Source organism: Diospyros lotus, chromosome 2 (assembly GCF_014633365.1).
Source record: "Diospyros lotus cultivar Yz01 chromosome 2, ASM1463336v1, whole genome shotgun sequence".
NCBI classification, from domain to species: Eukaryota; Viridiplantae; Streptophyta; class Magnoliopsida; order Ericales; family Ebenaceae; genus Diospyros; species Diospyros lotus.
The window spans coordinates 47,576,839-47,596,601 of NC_068339.1; the positions used below are offsets into that span (position 1 = coordinate 47,576,839).

A 19,763-nucleotide genomic window follows, 5' to 3' on the forward strand; every position below is an offset into this window, starting at 1 on the left:
TTTTGAGAGTGACTGAAAAGAGGACCCAAAAAAAAAAAAAAGTAAAATGCTTTTCTGTCCTTAATCTATACAACAGAATCAAAGCACATGTATCTGCTAGGATACAAAATTGGAGTAAAGACAAAAAAGTAAATTAAAATGGACTCATTTCTATAAAATTATGTTGAAGGAAGAAGAGACGAGAATACTTGTACCGAGAGGAAATAGAATGATAAGAAGCCTTTGAAAGTTTTAAAATTAAAAGAAAGCTGGGACGATAAAGGAGGGATAAGAAGTTATAAAGTAGTTCCATAAAAATAGGATAGAATTATTGTTTAAGTTTAAATCCTACTCCTATCTGTTGTACCATATTGAAATTTGTATTTTAAATCCCTATATTCTAGGAGCAAATCAAGGCCTGCTCATGTATAAATATCTCATCTAAAGTTTAATACAAGTTGAGAAACAGTTTGTTTGTTCATCTCCAATTATACCTAAGGTCTTCCTACTTAGGTTCTTTCATTTTGTTCATGGTATTGAGCCACTGATCTTGTGGCTGACTATCTTATTCTTCCTTTTTGTTCATGGTATTTCAATGGCTAGTAATCCACCAAAGAGTGAGACTTCCACTATAGATTCCAGCTGTTCCGATTTCTCTAGACAACCATACCCTTCAAATCACACAACATAAACTGAATGAGACTAATTTCCAAGAATGGTCTCAATCAGTTTTGTTGGTCGTCATTAAAGGGAAAGGAAAAGTGGGATACTTGACTGGTGCCACTCCTATGCCGGATCCTAAGGCGGCCACTTATGAAGTCTGGGATGTCGAGAACTCAATTGTTATGGCTTGGCTCATTAATTCCATGGAGCCAGAGATAGATAGAACCTATCTTCTCTACAAAACAGTTAAGTATGGGAGGCAGTACAAGCACTCTACTCAGATATGGAGAATACAGCTCAATGTTTTGAAATCTGGTCAGCCATTCGAACAAGGAGGCAAGGTAATCATTCAGTCATTGAGTACTATAACCTATTGACTAAGTTATGCCAGGAAATGGACTTGTTTTATGACATTAGATGAGAGTGCACTAAAGATGGATATCATGTACCTAGGCCTAAGCTATTGTAATAAAGGTAGTTATGGCTGGAATGAGTTGTACCTAAGGTGAGAATTGTGAATTTGTACACGGGAGTGGTAACTGTTTATTGGCACCAACTTCCCATGGAGGACCAGTTTAAAAGCACGATCCTGGCTCATTTGAAAGGCATCGAATACAATTGAATTGCCTTATTCTCTCAAATTTCCCTCTACTTTCTCTCCCTCTCTTTCTCTTCTCGATCCTTCTCCCTCAATTCTCAAATTCCCCTTCCCTCCTTCTACAATTCCTGCCTAATTCTCTTCGAAATAGAGGAGAATTTCCCCAGTCAGATCACAGATCTAACAATGGAGTTAAGCACAATAAAATGGTGGAGAAAGAATGAGTGTTTGATTTTCTTAATGGCCTCAATTCTAACATGGACGAGGTTAGAGGAAGGCTACTAGGAACTAAACATTTTCCATTGATATGGGAGGCATTTGCAGAGGTACGAAGGGAGGAAAGTTGTAAGAAGGTGATGATGAATTTAATTTCTACAAGTGAGAACAATACTCAAAATTCAGCCCTTGCTACTTCTAAATTGAAAACATCACCACTGTGTGGGGACAAAGAAAGAAACAATGGTGTGATTATTGTCATAAACCCTATGATACTAGAGATACTTGCTAGAAAATTCATGGTAAACCAACAAACTAGAAGACAAAGAATCCAAAAAAAGTGACTCAGATAGCTTCTGCAGTAGAATTTGAAGAAGGTAAAACCCCTAACCTCACCCTAACAATGGACTAATTGGAGCTACTCCAGTAGGTATTAAATCAGACAAAGGTCACAGAGCCGTCTGATTTAGTTGAATCTCCTAAACCAACTGTGTCACTTGCCAAACAAGGTACATCCTATCAATGTTTCCTATCTAAAACTCTGTCTACTAATGTTTGGATTGTAGATACAGGAACTTCAAATCATATAATAGGCTCATTACATGGATTGTCAACCTATAAAAGGTGTGATAGGGTTATAATTGTGACAATGGCTGATAGGACATTGTCCTATGCTAAAGGAGAAGGATCAATATATATAGTTGGCCTGCATTTAAAATCTATTCTATATGTGCCTAATTTGAAGTGAAACCTATTGTCCATCAGTAAGCTAACAAAGGATATGAATTGTAAAATGACATTTCTTCCATCTCATTGTGTTTTTCAGGACCAAGTTTGGGAAAGATGATTGGCAATGCTGAGGGAAAGGAAGGTTTTTATTACGTTAATGGAGCAGGTTGTACTCCTACTTCATTTAGGTTACATAACAAATCCTCTATTTCTACTGTCTCAGATTTCAATATTCAATTGTAGCACAAACGGTTAGGTCATCCTAGTTTTAGATATTTGAAAATCTTGTATCCTTATTTGTTTATTAATAAAGGGAATGACTCTTTTAAAGTAACATTTCTTCCATCTCATTGTGTTTTTCAGGACCTAAGTTTGGGGAAGATGATTGGCAATGCTGAGAGAAAGGAAGGTCTTTATTACGTTAATGGAGCAGGTTGTACTCCTACTTCATCTAGGTTACATAACAAATCCTCTTTTTCTACTGTCTCAAATTTCAATATTCAGTTGTGGCACAAACGGTTAGGTCATCCTAGTTTTAGATATTTGAAAATCTTGTATCCTCATTTGTTTATTAATAAAGGGAGTGATTCTTTTCAATGTGAGCAGTGCATACTTGCTAAGCAAACTAAAGTCTCACATCCTATTCATTCTTACCAACCCTTCAAGCCATTTTATTTGGTGCATAATGATGTATGGGAACCAACACAAGCTAGTTTGTCACGTTCATAGATGATCATACCAGGGTTTGTTAGGTTTTCTTAATGAAGGAAAAATCTGAAGTTCAAACAATTTTAAGAAAATTCCACCAAATATGTAATGTTTTTCAAACCTCAATCCATATCCTTTAGTTAGATAATGGTAGGGAATATTTCTCCAATGAGTTTAATACCTACTTGAGTGATCATTCATCAAAGTACTTGTCCCTATAATCCACAACAAAATGGAGTGGCAGAGAGAAAGAATCGCCACCTCCTTGAAACTGCTTGATCCTTAATGTTTACAAGCTCAATTCCTAATTCCTATTGGGGAGAGGCAATTCTTACAACTGCATACCTTATCAATGGGCTCCCTACCAGGGTTCTAAATTTCTAGACTCCCTTGAGCACTCTTCTTGCTAGCTATCCACTTCATACCAGAATGCTTAACTCACTGTCACCAAAGGTCTTTGGTTGTACAACATTCATGCATAATTATTCTTTATTTCACTCCAAATTGGAACCCAAGTCTATGAAATGTGTGTTTGTTAACTCCTCTCTAACCCAACAAGGCTACAAGTGTTATTATCCTAACACTAAAAAATTTGTAGTCTCATGTGATGTCTCTTTTCTCGAGAATCAATATTTTTATTCCCACATATCTTTGCAGGAGGGAACTTCTAATCCTAATGCAGAGCAATGTTGGGATTCTCTATTTTGTCCTAAGGCAGTTACTATAGTTACTCCGAGTTATGTAACAGGTCAAGGGGGAGAACAACAGGTCCAAGAAGCTCCTAGAAAATCACCCCTAGTCCATTCTCGAAGACCCTACGACCCAAACCAAAGCTAGCCATCAACTCAGGAGGAAGGTCTAGTGCTTTAAGATGATGGACCAAGGGTAGTACCAAAAGAGGATGTGAGGACAGTGCCTGAAGAAGAAGAATACGGGACAATACCTATAGAAATAGAAACCTATGATCTGGATATCCTAATAGCCTGGCAAAAAGAGGTAAGGTCATGTACCAAGCATCCTAAATCTAATCACTTGTTATATTCCATATCATCTCCACAGTTCAAGGCTTTTATTACACGAGTTGATGAAACTCAAATCCCTAAGGATATCCATAGTGCTTTACAAGATGCACAATGGAAGACTGTTGTAATGGATGAAATGTATGCATTGGAGAAGAATAGCACTTGGGAGATTGTGACTTTACCTAAAGATAAGAAGGTGGTGGCAGAGGCGGAGCCAGAAATTTTAGATAGGTTGGGCAAAAATTAAATAGCATAACAAAATTTAAAATAATATAATATTAAAAAAATAGATATCAATAAATTATACAATCGTTCTTAACGCATTTTCATATTTTAATGTCGTATAATAACATCATTATTAATTTCATTAAATATCTATTTTTCAATATACACAACTAAATTATCGTTCAATTATTAATCTCCAATTCGATTACGCAGCTAAGTCTTGACAAGTTTCATGACAGACTGCCATTCAATCATTGATTTTCAATTCAATTGCATAGCTGAATCTTGACAAGACTCATGGTAGAAAATGCTCTTTCTACCATAGTTTCTATCACAGCTATGGCTATTTTTGCATTTTTAATTTCGGTCTTATTCTTATTTATTCAAGAGGCTATGCTATATTTCTTTTACTTTAATTGTTGCATCTATATTCCAGCTATCAATTCTATTAGAATTAGGAAAGCCACGTATGAGGCCTTAGGAAAAGGACAAAATAGTTTGTTGTAACTACTAAAGGGGGGGATGATCTGTTACATCCACACCCACACCAAGCAGCTATATGTATTCATCCCATTCCATGGGAGAAGGCATGCAGAAATAGAATACGACATTATCATATTCTCTCTCTCTCTCTCTCTCTCTCTCTCTCTCTCTCTCGTCTCACTTAATTCTCTTTTCTCCCTCTGTTCATTCTATTCTTCCCTATTCTTCTTCTAAATTCTCCCTTCATTCTTCCAATTTCCAATCTAACCCTAGGTTCATGATAGTTTCAAATATGTAATTGGATTATTGGAAAATCCGTAACAAAAAATGGAAAAAAATTAATCCCTTTAATTAAAACACAGTTAAAAAAAGGGTCAAGGGAGATTAACGCAAAAGAAAAGTCGATTAGATTTCTGTATATCTTATTTTTAATTTTCGGCTAGAACTAAAAACACACTGGTAGTTCGCCACCAACCACCGTGGCCAGTGGTTTTCAGCGATTAGAGGCAACCACTTGACACCCCTATTCCCATCGATCAGAGGCAATCACCCGACACCCTTATCCCTATCAACCAACATACCCAAAAACCAAAAAAAGTCTAATGGCTGAATCTTCGTAGATCTAAGCCTAAAATTCCAACCAAATTCAACATGCATAAAAGCACTATTAGTTGCCACCGGCCACCGTGGTCAGTGGTTTCCGACGATCAAAGGCAACAACCTAACACCCTTATCCCCATCGACCAACAAACCCAAAAACCAACAAAATCTAAAGGCCAAATTTCGTAAACACACTGACAAACCCAACGAGCGTAAACACACTGACAATCGCCACCGACCACCGTAGTCAGTGGTTTCCGTCGATCAGAGACAACCACCAAACACCTTTATCCCCATCAACCAATATACCCCAAAATCAACAAAATCTAATGACCGAATCTTCGTAGATCTAAGCTTAAACTTCTGGCCAAACCCAACACGCATAGAAGCATTATTAGTCGCTACTGGCCACCGTGGCTAGTGGTTTCCAGCGATTAGAGGCAACCACCCAACACCCTTATCCCCATTGACCAACATACCCAAAAACAAGCAAAATCCAACGATCGAATCTTCGTAGATCTAAGCTTAAACTTCTGGCCAAAACTAACACACACGTAAACGCATACCATGGCCAGTGGTTTCCGGCGATCAAAGGCAACCACCCGACACCCTTATCCCCATCAACCAACATACCCAAAAATCAACAAAATCCAACGGCCAGATCTTCGTAGATCTAAGCTTAAACTTCCGGCCAAACCCAACACGCGCGTATATATGTATTTATCATGGATATGTGCTAAAAATAATTGCTAATAAAACTAAAAGACTTACCTCCTTGTAGATCGGAGCCACTTTGACAGTGAAAATACGGTCAGATCAAATATCAGACGTCGATTTTTAGGCGGGAGGCTAGGTGGGTTCTTACTTCAATGAGACATGGGTGGGTGAGGTGGAGGAGACGCAGTGGAGAGAAAGAGAGGGATATGATGGAAAGAGAGATAGAGAGAATAAGTGAGGTGGAGGAGACGTAGGCGCCCGATGGCAATGGGGGCGTCCGATAGTAAATGGGTATTATTTACTATTAAATATAGATCTGATGGGAGTCTTGATAGGTACAAGGTTAGATTGGTAGCTCAAGGATTAGATTATGAGACTTTTGCTCCAGTTGCAAAACTAAATTCGATACGTGTCTTGCTATCTCTTGCAGCTAATTTGGCTTGGAAGTTACACCAACTCGATGTTAAAAATGCATTTCTCAATGGTGATATAGAAGAAGAAATCTACATAAGAATCCCTCCAAGCTTTGAGACTAAAGACAAGAAAGGAAAGGTTTGTAAGCTGAAGAAATCATTGTATTAAACAGTCCCCTAGGGCTTGGTTCAAATGATTCAGTACAACCTTAAACCAACTAAGATAAAGTCAGGGGCAAGCTGACTATACATTGTTCATTAAACATGCAACAGATGGTAGAAAAACTATCCTAATTGTGCATGTGGATGATATTATTATTACTAGTGAGAATTTAGAGAGAGAGAGAGAGAGATAGTTTAAGGAAGTTCTCTTATCTTATAAACTAAGAGATAGAACACATATATATACAAATACTATGACATAATGCTAACTATTTCTATATACAACTCAACACTCTCCCTTAAGCTGGAGCATAGATATCATACACAACACCCAGAGGTTAACCTACAATCAAAAGAAGATCCTGTCCAATCTGCATCTATATAACAACATATATCTGTGTCCTTTATCCTCATAAAATAGCCCTTTACCTGGTGTTTTTTTTATGTATCTGAGAATCCAGATAACAACATCCCAGTGAGATTCACATGGAGAACTAAGAAACTGACTAGTTACACTCACAACAAAAGCAATGTTAGGACGAGTGACAATGAGATAGTTCAACTTGCCTACCAGTCTTCGATACCTTCCACAATTTGAAAAGGGTTCCCCCTGTCCCGACAAGAGTTTGATATTTGAGTCTATTGGAGTGTCAACTAGTTTGCAGTTCACCATACTAGTTTCTTCTAAGATGTCAAGGGCATACTTTCTCTGAGAAATTGAGATACCATCTCTTGATTATGCAACCTCAATACCCAAGAAATACTGGAGTCTGCCTAGGTCTTTGGTCTGAAAGTGCTGATGTAGATATTCCTTCAGTTTTTGTATGTCAACCTAATCACTCCCTGTGATATCAATGTCATCCATATAAACAAAGACTTGAATCACAGTGTTGAACTTGCTGAACCATGATCAGCCTCACTCCGAGTGAGACCAAAGACTTGAATCACTGTTGAACTTGTCAAACCATGCTTGTGGAGATTGTTTTAGACCATAGAGAGACTTCTTGAGTTTGCAAACAACATTGAACTCCCCCTGAGCAATAAAACCAGGTGATTGCTCCATATAAACCTCTTCCTGTAAATCACCATGGAGAAAGGCATTTTTTAATATCCAGCTGCTAGAGCGACAAATGATGCATAGCAACCACAGAGAGAAATAAGCGAACAGAGGCCATTTTATCACTATAATCCAGCCCATAGATTTGGCAACCAAGCAGGCCTTAAGACGATCCACCTGTCCATCTTTTGGCAACCAATAGGAGTCTTTCCTGGTGGTAAAGACACCAAATCCCAAGTACTGTTTGAATTTAAGGCTCCAATCTCATTGAACATAGCCTGGCACCAATCATGATGCAACAAGGCTTCACCTGTGGTTTTAGGAACAGAGACAAAGGAAAGACTCGAAACAAAGGCACTATAAACAAGTGACAAACGGTCAAAGCACAAAAAGTTATAAAGAGAGTGTGGATTACGAGTAGACCTTGTACCTTTATGGAGAGCAACAAGGAAGCTATCTGGCTTAGGATCCATGGTAGGCGGAACCGCTGACAGAGAGAGTGAGTCAGAAGAGTCCTATTCTGGAGGAATGATGGCACCGACAGCGGGCTAAGGACGACAATGATATGTAAAGAGTGGAGGATTCGTGGAATGTGGACCTAAAGACAATAATTTGGGGGGGGTCCACAGAGGAGGAGACAAACGGACCTGAAGAAAGACTGTGAATCAGGTTGAGCAACCAACAAGAAAGACTACTGTTTAAAGAAGGTGACATCAGCAGACATAAGATAGAGACTCAACTTAGGAGAGCAACACTTATAGCCTTTCTGCAACCAGAAGTAGCCAAGAAAGATATACTTCAGGGATTTGGCAATAAGTTTATGCTATCCAAGTGAAAAAGAATGCACACAATAGATACATCCAAATACACGAAGGGAAACAGAATAAAGTGATTGTATAAGGAACAAAAGAGAATGAGGAATTTTGTTTTGTAACACTGAAGATGGCATGCAATTTATCAGATAACATGCAGTAAGAACAACATCTCCCCAAAATTTAGTGGGAAGATTGGCATGTAAAAGTAGTTTCCATGCAGTTTCAATGAGATGGTGATTTTTACGCTCAACAACACCATTTTGTTGAGGTGTGTAAGGATAGAAAGATTAATGTAAGATACCATTAACAATCATGAAAGCAGTAAATTGAGAGGAGAAGTACTCAGAGGCATTACAACTACAAAAAGCACGCATAGAAACTCCAAACTGTGTTTTTATTTCAGCAGTAAATATTTGAAAGACAAAAAAAAAAATTTAGCAGACCCTATCAACTTGTCAGAGGTGATAACAAGGGTCTCTATGTTGGAAAGTGTAAAAGCTGAATATCAAACTGATTGAATTAATTATAATATGTACATGGCCATTCTTCTTATAGGAAGTGAAAAATACAGCATAGGAAACTCTATCAACAAGAAAGGAAAATATATATACAACCTTTTAGGAAGTTCCCTAAACCTACTTTAGGCAAGTATCCTAAACTGATTTGGAAACACTAAATAGAAACACTTCTAAATATACACTACAACTCATCTCTTCAATATTCACGAGATCTAACACTCCCCCTCAAGCTGGAGGGTGTATATCAATCATTCCCAGCTTGCACGTTAGATCCACAAACCTTTTGACTACTAGCCCTTTAGTTAACACATCCGCCATTTGTTCTTGTGATGGAACATAAGGTATATGGATTAGGCCTGCATCCAACTTCTCTTTAATGAAATATCAATCTATTTCAACATGCTTCGTCTTGTCATGTTGGACAAGGTTGTGAGCAATACTGATTGCTGATTGGTTGTTACAAAACAACCTAATTGAGCCTTGAACCTTGATCCTCAAATCCTCTAGGATGATTCTTAGCCACAATACCTCACATAGGCCAAGGGCCATTGCCCTAAATTCTGCTTTTGTACCTGACCTTACCACAACACTTTACTTCTTGCTTCTCCAGGATACAAGATTTCCACCTAGGAACACACAATATCCACTCGTTGATCTCCTATCAACCAGAGATCCAAAATAGTTTGCATTTGTGAATCCTTTAATGTCCAATTCTCTTTCTGAATTGAACAAGATTCCCTTACCTGGAGTAGCCTTCAGGTAGCTTAAAATTTTCCTCATTTCCTGCATATGTTCCTTTGTTGGGCTGTGCATAAATTGGCTCACTAGGCTAACAGTAAATGCAATGTCAGGCCTAGTGTGGAAGAGATAGATCAGCCATCCCACCAACCTTTGATATCTGCCCTTGTCAATGAGCTAAATGCTAGGATTAATCCTCAACTTGCTGTTAGGCTCTACTAGCACATTAGAGCCTCTACCACCTGATACTCTTGTTTCAGCAAATAAGTGCAGCACATATTTCCTTTGGGAGAGAAATATTCCAGCCTTGGAATAGGCTACTTCAATTCCCAGAAAGTATTTGAGAAGTCCCAAATCTTTAAACTTGAATTCCTTGGCTAGCTTATCCTTGAGAATCTTTTGTTCTTCAGCATCATCCCCGGTGACTATTATGTCATCTACATACACTAATAAAGAAGTAAACTTCTCACTTCTTGAATGCTTAAAAAACAAGGTATGATCACCCCTACTTTGGCTATACCCTATTTCTATCATAACCTTTGAGAACCTGCCAAACCAGGCTCTTGAGGATTGTTTAAGCCCATAGAGAGCTTTCTTGAGCCTGCAAACATGCCCTGCATCTCCTTCATGAAATCCGGAAGGCAATTCCATAAATACTTCTTCTTCTAAGTCTCCATGCAAGAATGCATTCTTTACATCCAATTGTTGTAAATTCCATCCATAATATGTAGCTAGGGATAATAGTATTCTCATAGTACATCTTTGCCACAAAGGCAAATGTTTCAAGGTAATCTATACCATATGATTGGGTGTAGTCCTTGGCTACCAACCTAGCTTTATACCTGTCTAGGGTTCCATCAGCCTTGTATTTGACATTAAAAATCCACCTACAGCCAACCGGTGTAACTCCATGAGGTTTAGGCACTAAGTCCCATGTATAATTCTTCTTTAGAGCTCTCATCTCTTCTAGCACAACTTGTCTCCAGTTCAAATTCTTTAGGGCCTCATCAACTAACTTAGAGATCTTAATGGAGTCCAAAGATACTAGGAAACCCTTGTGGTTGTGAGAAAGACAATGATAGGACAAGAAGTTAGCCAAAGGATGCTAGGTGCAGCTTCTAACCCCCTTTCGAACAACTACAGGAAGGTCTCAATCAGCATGAGTAGTATCAATTTGAACTGATGATGAGGGTTGAATAACCTCTATACCTTGACTAGGGGCAAACGTTGGTGCATGCTGAGGTGCCTATGTTTGAATACATAAGGAGAACCCTTATACCTGATTGGAGATGGCAGCTCTTGAGTGGTTGATTGCTCTTGCTCAGGGCTACCTTGATCACAAGCTAACTCATGACTGCCTCTTGAAGAGCAGTTAGGGTCCGAATCAGCAAGCTGAAGAGGTGTATCGGACTGATCAGACTGATCATGATGCTGAGGAGATGAGACAGAGATGGTAGGAGGCTGAGGGGAATAGATAGAAGGTTGGAAGAGAAAGGGATCAGAATCACTAGGGTCACCATGAACCATAGTCTCCCCCTGGTGATCAGCCTGGGAGTCAAAGAAGGAAGTTGACTCCACGAAAGTAACATCTTTAGAGACATAAACCTTCCTTGTGGAGGGATGATAACACTTGTATTCCTTTTGAGTAGGTGAGCATCCTATGAAAGCACAACGTAGGGCTCTAGGGTTAAATTTATCCCAATGATGTTTAGGTATGTGGACAAAGGAAACACAACCAAACACCTGTAAAGGAAGAGAGGCATGTTGAAACAGGTCTAGAAAACGTCTCGATGCACAGATGTGACGATGTCGCGATCAGAGCACTGAAGAGATAGATCAGTGAAAAAACATCTCGGTGCACAGATCTGATGGGTGGCGCGTAGTAGCACGTGGCGGCGGCGATGGTGGTGGGGCTCCGGGGTTAGGCCAATCTAAGGCCAACGATGTAGCGATGGCAGTGGCGCGAGCAGTTGGTGGCCGAAAAGTGGGTGCGACGATGTCATGACCCTATGAGTAATAAAAGGGTATTATTGTAATAGGGTAGAATAGTTTGTTAGGAATATTCTAGCAATTAGTTAGGTGCACATGGCTGCATGTGTAAGGCTGTTAGGGGACAAATATGCTTATATAAGGCTAATGTAAATGGAGGGGATGGTATGCTGAAATTGATAATTGAAATCTGATTCTCTCTACAATTTCTCTCTCTTTCTCTCTCTCTCTCTCGTTCTTCACTGTTACATTCCTTCTCTCCTAATTCTATTCAATCTCCCTCTTCATTTCTTCTCAATTTCTTCCCCAATTCCTCTTCTAACCTATCACGAACCCTAGGTTCGTGACAAATGGTATCAGAGCATCGTTACTCGACGAATTTCGTTACTGATTAAGGCTAGATGGATATCGACAGCCCAGACCATTACGACCCAGACCGATAAGCTTCCTATAGGTATGGCTGTGCCAGTTTTGATCGGGAACTCCGTTCGGAATTCTGTGGGTGTGGCCGCTGGATCGAAAGGCACGGTGGTGCTGCAATTTTTGGGTCGAGAAGCAATTCTGACCGTTCGGGTGAGGCGAGCTGCCCACCTTGTTCGGAAGGGAATTCCAACCAAAAGAATTAACGTAGAGAGAATCGAGCCTATAACCAGCGACTGAAGCAACGAGCAAGTGATTTTCGTTGGTGATTTGGAGGCTACTTGGCTGGGCGGTGTTCCAGCGACTCTGGAGATCTGGAAGGTGATTAGGTGTTGGAAGGTGTTAATCTCCAAGCCAGCAAGCCCCCTCAGTTCGGAATTGGAAGGCACAGCAAGTGAGTGTCAACTAGGATCTGAAGGAGAGCCGCGACGGAGTCGAACCATTTCAGTAGTGCGATCGGAGCCTACCGCGATCGTAATTGGATCTCGAAGACTTGTCGATCAAGGCGAACTCAAGGAGGGCGGTGGTCTTCCAGCCTGTGGTCGGTGATTGGGTGAGAAGGAGGAGTCAGCGGGAGGCGATTGTGAATCCGTAGCAATTGTGGGCAGAGCCTTACCACCCTCGGCCAGTCGTTACGATTGGTGTGGGAGTCTGTCAAAGGCAGTGACATGGACGACCAAGAGGTTCACGAGTGAGTCAGACAAGGAAGTAGGAGACGCGACCGTTGTCAATTGCAGTCGGTGGTTAGGCAGAGCAGGTTCGGCGACTCTAGTGACCTGGAAGGCGGTTGACGTTTGGAGGTAAAGTAATCTCCAACATTGTTTTACGAAGGTGGTCCAATGGCGGAATTGACGATGTTTGGAAGGCGGAATTCGTAGATGATCTAATCAGGTGAAGTCCGATCGGTCCTAGACTCACTTTTGATGTATCTCCAAGCAAGGAGAACCAGGGTCTAGAGATTGACGATCAACTCACGGTCTGAATCGAAAGGAGTCACAAAGCGAGGTTATCTTCGTGGCTGTAAGGGACCAGTGATCAGAATTTCAGTCTAACTTTTGGAGGCGAGTAGGCCGGTGTTTCCGACAGTGATTCCAGCATGTATTAGGTATTATTGCGGCAAGCAAGACAGGATATTCGGTAGCCTTAGGTGACTCTAGAAGGCTGATCAAGTCGCTGTAATTGTGCGACTTCTCCCACTGCTACAATAAACCTGACCTTGAAGCATAACAATGGCTGTAATTTGCCACTTAGTGGATCAATTTTAGAGGTGACCGGGTGAGGCAGTTAATAGAAGGGAAGTGTGGGGAATTATGATGGAAAGAGCTACGATTTCTTGGCCTATTTCTTTTCCAGCCAGTGAGATTTCGACTAGGAGGAGTAGTGCACGAAGGAGATCAGTGGAGCCTCAATTGCAGCAAAAGAATGCTTCATTTTCAGCCGGAATGGAGCCTCAATGGCAGCCAAAGGAGGCTGCATTTTCAGTGGGGTGTCCTACTCGTGAAGCTAGGGGAGGCAGTGCATACATGGAGCAGATGAGCCTTCAATTGCAGCAGAAGAAAGCTTCCTTTTCAGTTGGAATGGAGCCTCAATGGCAGCCAAAGAAGGCTGCCTTTTCAGTTGACCAGCAGCATCAAACATGGGGAAAGGATGTTGAGAAGGAGATTAGCCAAATTGACAAGGAAACAAGAAGTCTAATACAAGAAGAGTGCAAGGAATTCGGTCGAATGTTCCGCGAGAAGCTGTAAGAGTTTGCAATGATACTAATTAAGAAGTATCATTACAACTTTTCGGTGGAATACTTTGATGATTATCACGGAAGTTTTAACAAAAATAAATTCCTTAAAATGGAGCAGCCGAAGGAGAAATTTAGGAGGCAAGAAGCAGATTCACTGCCTACCTCCAATACGGAGTGGAAAAAGTATGTCGGCCTAGGTGGAATGGACAAGAAAGGTGACGATAATGACAATGCTGGCAACAATAGCAGACTTTGCGAGGGTTCGGTACAAGGTGTGTGGGCAAAAGGAGAATTAAAGGAACACACCGATTCCTTTGGAAAAGAAGTTCTCGATGGTGATGTTTTTGGGATTCTGCAACAAGAGCAATCCAACTTTAAGGAAGAAGGGGAAGAGGATGAGGAAGAAAAAAGTGAGGAAAAGGGATTGGAGGATGACACTCAATCAATTGACAGCCTCTCAAGCACTCTTACTAGTGCTGAAACACTTGGCCAGGTGTCAATTATTGAGCAATCGTTGGCTGGAAGTGAAGTTGCAACATCTCCTAATGTTAATGCTCACAAACAGCCTTGGTATGAGTATTCAAGGAAAGAATACAAACCTCCATTGCTGCATTTTGAGGCTATTGTTGATATTTCTGCAGCAAAACATAGTTGTGGGTTGAATGGGGATAGAGTAACAGCAACAATGGCTGAAGATCTGCCCTTCTTACTTGTTTTGGATGGTAATGAAGTTTTCCCTATTGAAATTCTGGGCCAACTCATACTTGGAATTGATCTTGAAAACCTAAGAATGAAGAAGAAGAGACCTAGAAGTAAAAAGAAAGAAAGGAGGATTATCCGCATAGAGAAGGTTGGAATTGGATGAAGAGCAATGGCTACTTGCGGCAAGTTCTTGGGGACAAGAACTCTCTTATGGAGGGGGGAATTGTCATGACCCTATGAGTAATAAAAGGGTATTATTGTAATAGGGTAGAATAGTTTGTTAGGGATATTCTAGCAATTAGTTAGGTGCACATGGTTGCATGTGCAAGGCTGTTAGGGGACAAATATGCCTATATAAGGCTAATGTAAATGGAGGAGATGGTATGCTGAAATTGATAATTGAAATCTGATTCTCTCTACAATTTCTCTCTCTTTCTCTCTCTCTCTCTCTCGTTCTTCAGTGTTACATTCCTTCTCTCCTAATTCTATTTAATCTCCCTCTTCATTTCTTCTCAGTTTCTTCCCCAATTCCTCTTCTAACCTATCACGAACCCTAGGTTCGTGACAGACGACTGACAGTTCAGATCTGGCATATCTAATGGGTAGTGTGTGACGGCGACAACGATGGGTCTCCAATGGTTAGCCGATTTGATGATGATGAACACTATCGTGGCGGTGGTGCTGGCAAATGGTGGCCAAACAATGGAGGTTCGACCTTAACAATGGCAGCGAGGAGATCGCTGGAGAAAGATACACAGCGGTGACTTAGGGTTTTCTCACTAGTGGCTCTGATACTATGTGAGAACTTAGGGAGTGTTAGGATTAGGAGCTCTTTAGACAACTCAAAACAATGATTATTTATGCCAACAACATAAAATGAAAAACTGAAATGCAAGAACAGAATTGAACAAGAAAAGAATAAAAAGATACAACCAAACCAACACAAGAGGCGCGCGATATATCCTGGTTTAGGTTGCGGAAACAACCCTACATCTAGCTACAAGTCCGAGAGCAATTTCACTAGAAATCCGGTGAAAACAATACAAGATCCCTATCCTCTATCACACGAGTACATAGCACACACTGAGATTACAAAGAACTCTCCTTCTCACAAGGCCTTTCCTCTCTTTTACAACAATATCACTCGCATTCAGAGACAGAAAGATCATCACTGCAACAGCCCGCCTATGCCTTCCATTTATAGAGTTTTGAGTGAAAATTACAAAGTTTAATATTAGGCTACACAAGGACTAAAATACCCCTCATAAAAAACACATAAGCTAGCCTCTCCCTAACTTAGTTTAATTTGCCACTTCAATCACCCGAGGGATTTCCTGATTTCTTCTAACCTTCTAGATAGTTTACTTAATGCAAAACCCAACACACACACACACACACAGAGGGATAGTTTAAGGAATTTCTCCTATCTTACAAACTAAGAGATGGAACACATATATATACAAATACCATGACATAATCATAACATAAGCCATGACATAATGCTAACTATCTCTATATACAACTCAACAATAACATTCAAGAAATAGAGGTGCTTAAAGGATAGTTACAACAAGCTTTTGAAGTAAAAGACCTAGGAGAGCTAAGGTATTTCCTAGGAATGGAAGTGGCAAGAAGTAAGGAAGGGATTTTTATCTTCCAAAGAAAATACACTTTGGATTTACTAAAGAAAACAGGCAAGCTTGGTTGTAAGCCAACTAGCACACCGCTAGAACCAAATTGCAAGAATAAAGAGGATGGAACGGAGGGTCCAGCGGATAGAGAAAGATACCAATGGTTAGTAGGCAAATTGATCTACTTATCCCTTACACAACTTGATATAGCATATGCAGTGAGTGTAGTGAGTCAATTTATGCATTCACCCACTAAAAAACATCTCAATGCTGCTTGTCATATTCTAAGACATCTTAAAGGAACACTTGGGAAGGGGCTACTATTTAGGAAAACTAAAAACCGAGGAATAATGGGTTTTATGTATGTTGATTGGACTAGATCTATTGAAGATAGCAAGTCTACATCAGGATATTGTACTAAGGAATGGAGCAATCTTGTTACATGGAGAAGCAAAAAACAAAGTGTGGTAGTTTGAAGTAGTGTTGAGCCAAAGTATCGAGCTATAGCTCAAGGTGTGTGTGAAATCATTTGATTGGAAAAACTAATGGAAGACGTAAAGATACTTATAACTACTCCTGCAAGGTTGTACAGTGTGATAGTAAATCAGCAATAAGCATTGTGAATAATCCGGTACAATATGATTGGATGAAACACATGAGGATTGATCGACACTTTGTTAAATAGGAAATTGAAGATGGAGGGATCAACCTTACCTATATTCCTACTGATTCATAAGAAGTTGATATTCTTACCAAAGCAATGGCTAAATAAAGTTTTGAAATGATTAGAGGCAAGTTGGGAATGAGAGACATCTATTCACCAACTTGAGGGGGAGTGTTAAAGGAAGAAGAGACGAGAATACTTGTACCGAGAGGAAATAGGATGATAAGAAGCGTCTGAAAGTTTTGAAATTAAAAGAAAGATGGGACAATAAAGAAGGGATAAAAAGTTATAAAGTAGTTCCATAAAAATAGGATAGAACTATTGTTTAAGTTTAAATCCTACTTCTATCTTTTCTGTTGTACCATATTTAAATTTGTATTTTAAATCCCTATATACTAGGAGCAAACCAAGGCCTACTCATGTATAAATATCTCATCTAAAGTTCAATTCAAGTTGAGAAACAGTTTGTTTGTTCATCTCCGATTATACCTAAGGTCTTCCTACCTAGGTTCTTTCATTTTGTTCAAATTATAATTGTTTCTTGTTGTCAAGATAGGTTAATTTAGATTGCCATGATAAACTAAATATCCGTACTTGGAACTAGATGCTAAAAGTTTTACAATTCCAAGAAATCGAAACAACAAAGTAAAATAAGGCCAGTCAGTGACAGGTGGTATTAGAGCTTGAGATTAATGAGATTGATTTATAATAAATTAAGGTTGCTTCACTATAGGTAGTATCAAAGCTCAAGATTAATGAGATTGATTAACGATAAAATAAGGTTTGTGCGCCACAGGTGGTATTAGAGCTCAAGATTAATGGGATTAATTAACAACAAAATAAGGTTGGTACATTACACGAATTCCCATATCATCAGCCTTTAGATGAAATTGATATCCTTTGCTCAAAGTCACTGCACAAAACCGATAGTTAAAATACCCGGACATGTTTGGCTTGCCGCTATGGAGAAAGTCTAAACACAAGTGATGAGACACTACAGTGGTCATAAATAATTACCCATATGTCCAATAGCTATCTTTACATGAGATGGCAGAGAATAATTGGATATCCCCTTTTTGGCTCCTAGCAAAGAAAATGGAATAAAAATAAGGACAAACTGTGGAGGTAGACTAGACAAATTACTCTTAATAAGTCTCTTTATGAAATGTTCTCCCTTGTCAATGTATCTAGGTTGTACATAGATTTCAATTCTGTTTGTTAACTAGGATTTAAATGGGTTGCCACTCCTTACTAACCACTTAACATAAACCATTTCTGGCAAACATCAATGAACACACAGATACAACAGCAGCAATTAAGGAGATGAAATAACACAAGATTTACATGGTTGGACCAATTACGCCAATGTTCAAGGAAGCAGTAAGCTTCATTGTGCAATTAAATTCTAAAAGCCATGAAAATATTGTAAAACCTAATACACCCATACTGCTCCACTTTGCTCACCAGATGAGTTAACGTAGAGATCAGTGTAACTCGACATGAGTCCCTTCTCCAACAAACCATGAAGATGCAAATAAGTAAAATTCATATACATTTGAAGTACTCTCATTAAAGAATGATTAAAATTACTTTGCCATGATATTACAGCATAAAATCTAAGTTTCCAGTAAACATTATCATTATTAATCAGCATGAACCATTTTAAGATTTCTGTCATAAGTCCAGTTATAGACCTTCCTGATAATATCACAAGCCAGCCAGCTAGTAAGAAATTTTTTTTTTTTTTTTTGAAGTAAAAAAAATTTAAAAATCAATTTCCAATAAGCAACAGGTAATAAAACTGAGAACAGTAGAGATCTTTGGAAATATTTACACAGATCAAAAACTCACACACTAACATGATATTCATTAAAAAAAAAAAGTAAAAGGAAATGGAAATTATCCTGCAATGATGAAAGACCTGTCTTCTTGGCTCAAATCGTATGGTCAAAGTGTGCACAAGAAATGGATCCAATGGAGGATCATCTGGTTTGACTGGTCGAAAGGATGAAAAAGGTATTCTCACCTGCCAAAACAAAAATGAAAGGTTGTTTAAGATTTATGCCTATAAAATGTACAGAGGAGAAGCAAATAGAAGTTGATTGGTGTTCAATTGAGTCACTGGTTATTTTCATACTGAAAGAGATTGGTTACCCTGCAAAATCCAACTTTTGTGCTGAACCGAGCAAAATACATTTTGCTTTGAGTTGTATCAGCTGAAGGACCAGCTTCAAGAATTAAGACATAAGATCTCCCATTCCCACCAACAGAGAGTATTATACCTTCATATCTGAGGATAAGAAATTCAATCAGAGAATTAACTATAAGACGTTGCTGTTCAAGCAAAAGTATAAGCTGAAAAGGAAACTTTTGGAATCCAGTACAAGGGACAATAGGTATGGCAATTAGGTATTACATGCCTGTCAAGCGTGGAACCCAAAGGAAGTGAAAGCTTTTTTGATAGCTCCACAAACCCCCCTCTAGTGAAAACATATCCTATAGTCAAGAAGAAGCAATAGAATTTAGCAACAAAGAAAACAGGAAAACTCATGAGCTAGGTCACAGGTCCTGAGAAAATCAAGTTTGTTCGCAGCTGACATTTGTTCACCTCAGGTCTGTTTCCATCATATCTAGGCCTTGTCTGCCCTTTTGCTGGACCATAACTTATTCCCATATCATATGTTCAACTTAATCCATAAGTGGAGTGGCGTGGCAAAAACTGAAGACAAGGCAGAAATGGGAAGAAGGAAAAGGAAGTGAAGAACAAGAAGAACCAAGGGAGGAGAGGACAGCCAAGAGAATTGGTCTGTCCTTGTTGACTTCTAGTGTTCATAGGCTGCTCTAATAGTAGAGAAAAACATAATTATCTTAAAAAAGTGAGAAGATAAAACACTAAAAAGGAGAAATCAATTAACAAACTCAAGTTTTCAGCCTCCTTCTCATTAACCATATTTTTATTCCTTCATCATGATCCCATCA

The 19,763-nt window shown here is 39.3% G+C and overlaps 1 protein-coding gene across 2 annotated transcripts in view; it reads right to left on the bottom strand.

Moving 5' to 3' along the window:
- LOC127794572 (protein HIGH CHLOROPHYLL FLUORESCENCE PHENOTYPE 173, chloroplastic) overlaps positions 1-19,763 on the bottom strand; it is a 28,439-nt gene that overhangs the window by 5,615 nt on the left and 3,061 nt on the right. For both annotated transcript variants that reach the window (XM_052325777.1, XM_052325776.1), the window contains 3 exons: positions 19,205-19,280; positions 18,939-19,074; positions 18,706-18,810 (listed from right to left, as the gene is read on the bottom strand). In XM_052325777.1, the coding sequence (XP_052181737.1) occupies positions 18,706-18,810; positions 18,939-19,074; positions 19,205-19,280 (317 nt within the window). The remainder of the gene's footprint in view (positions 1-18,705; positions 18,811-18,938; positions 19,075-19,204; positions 19,281-19,763) is intronic.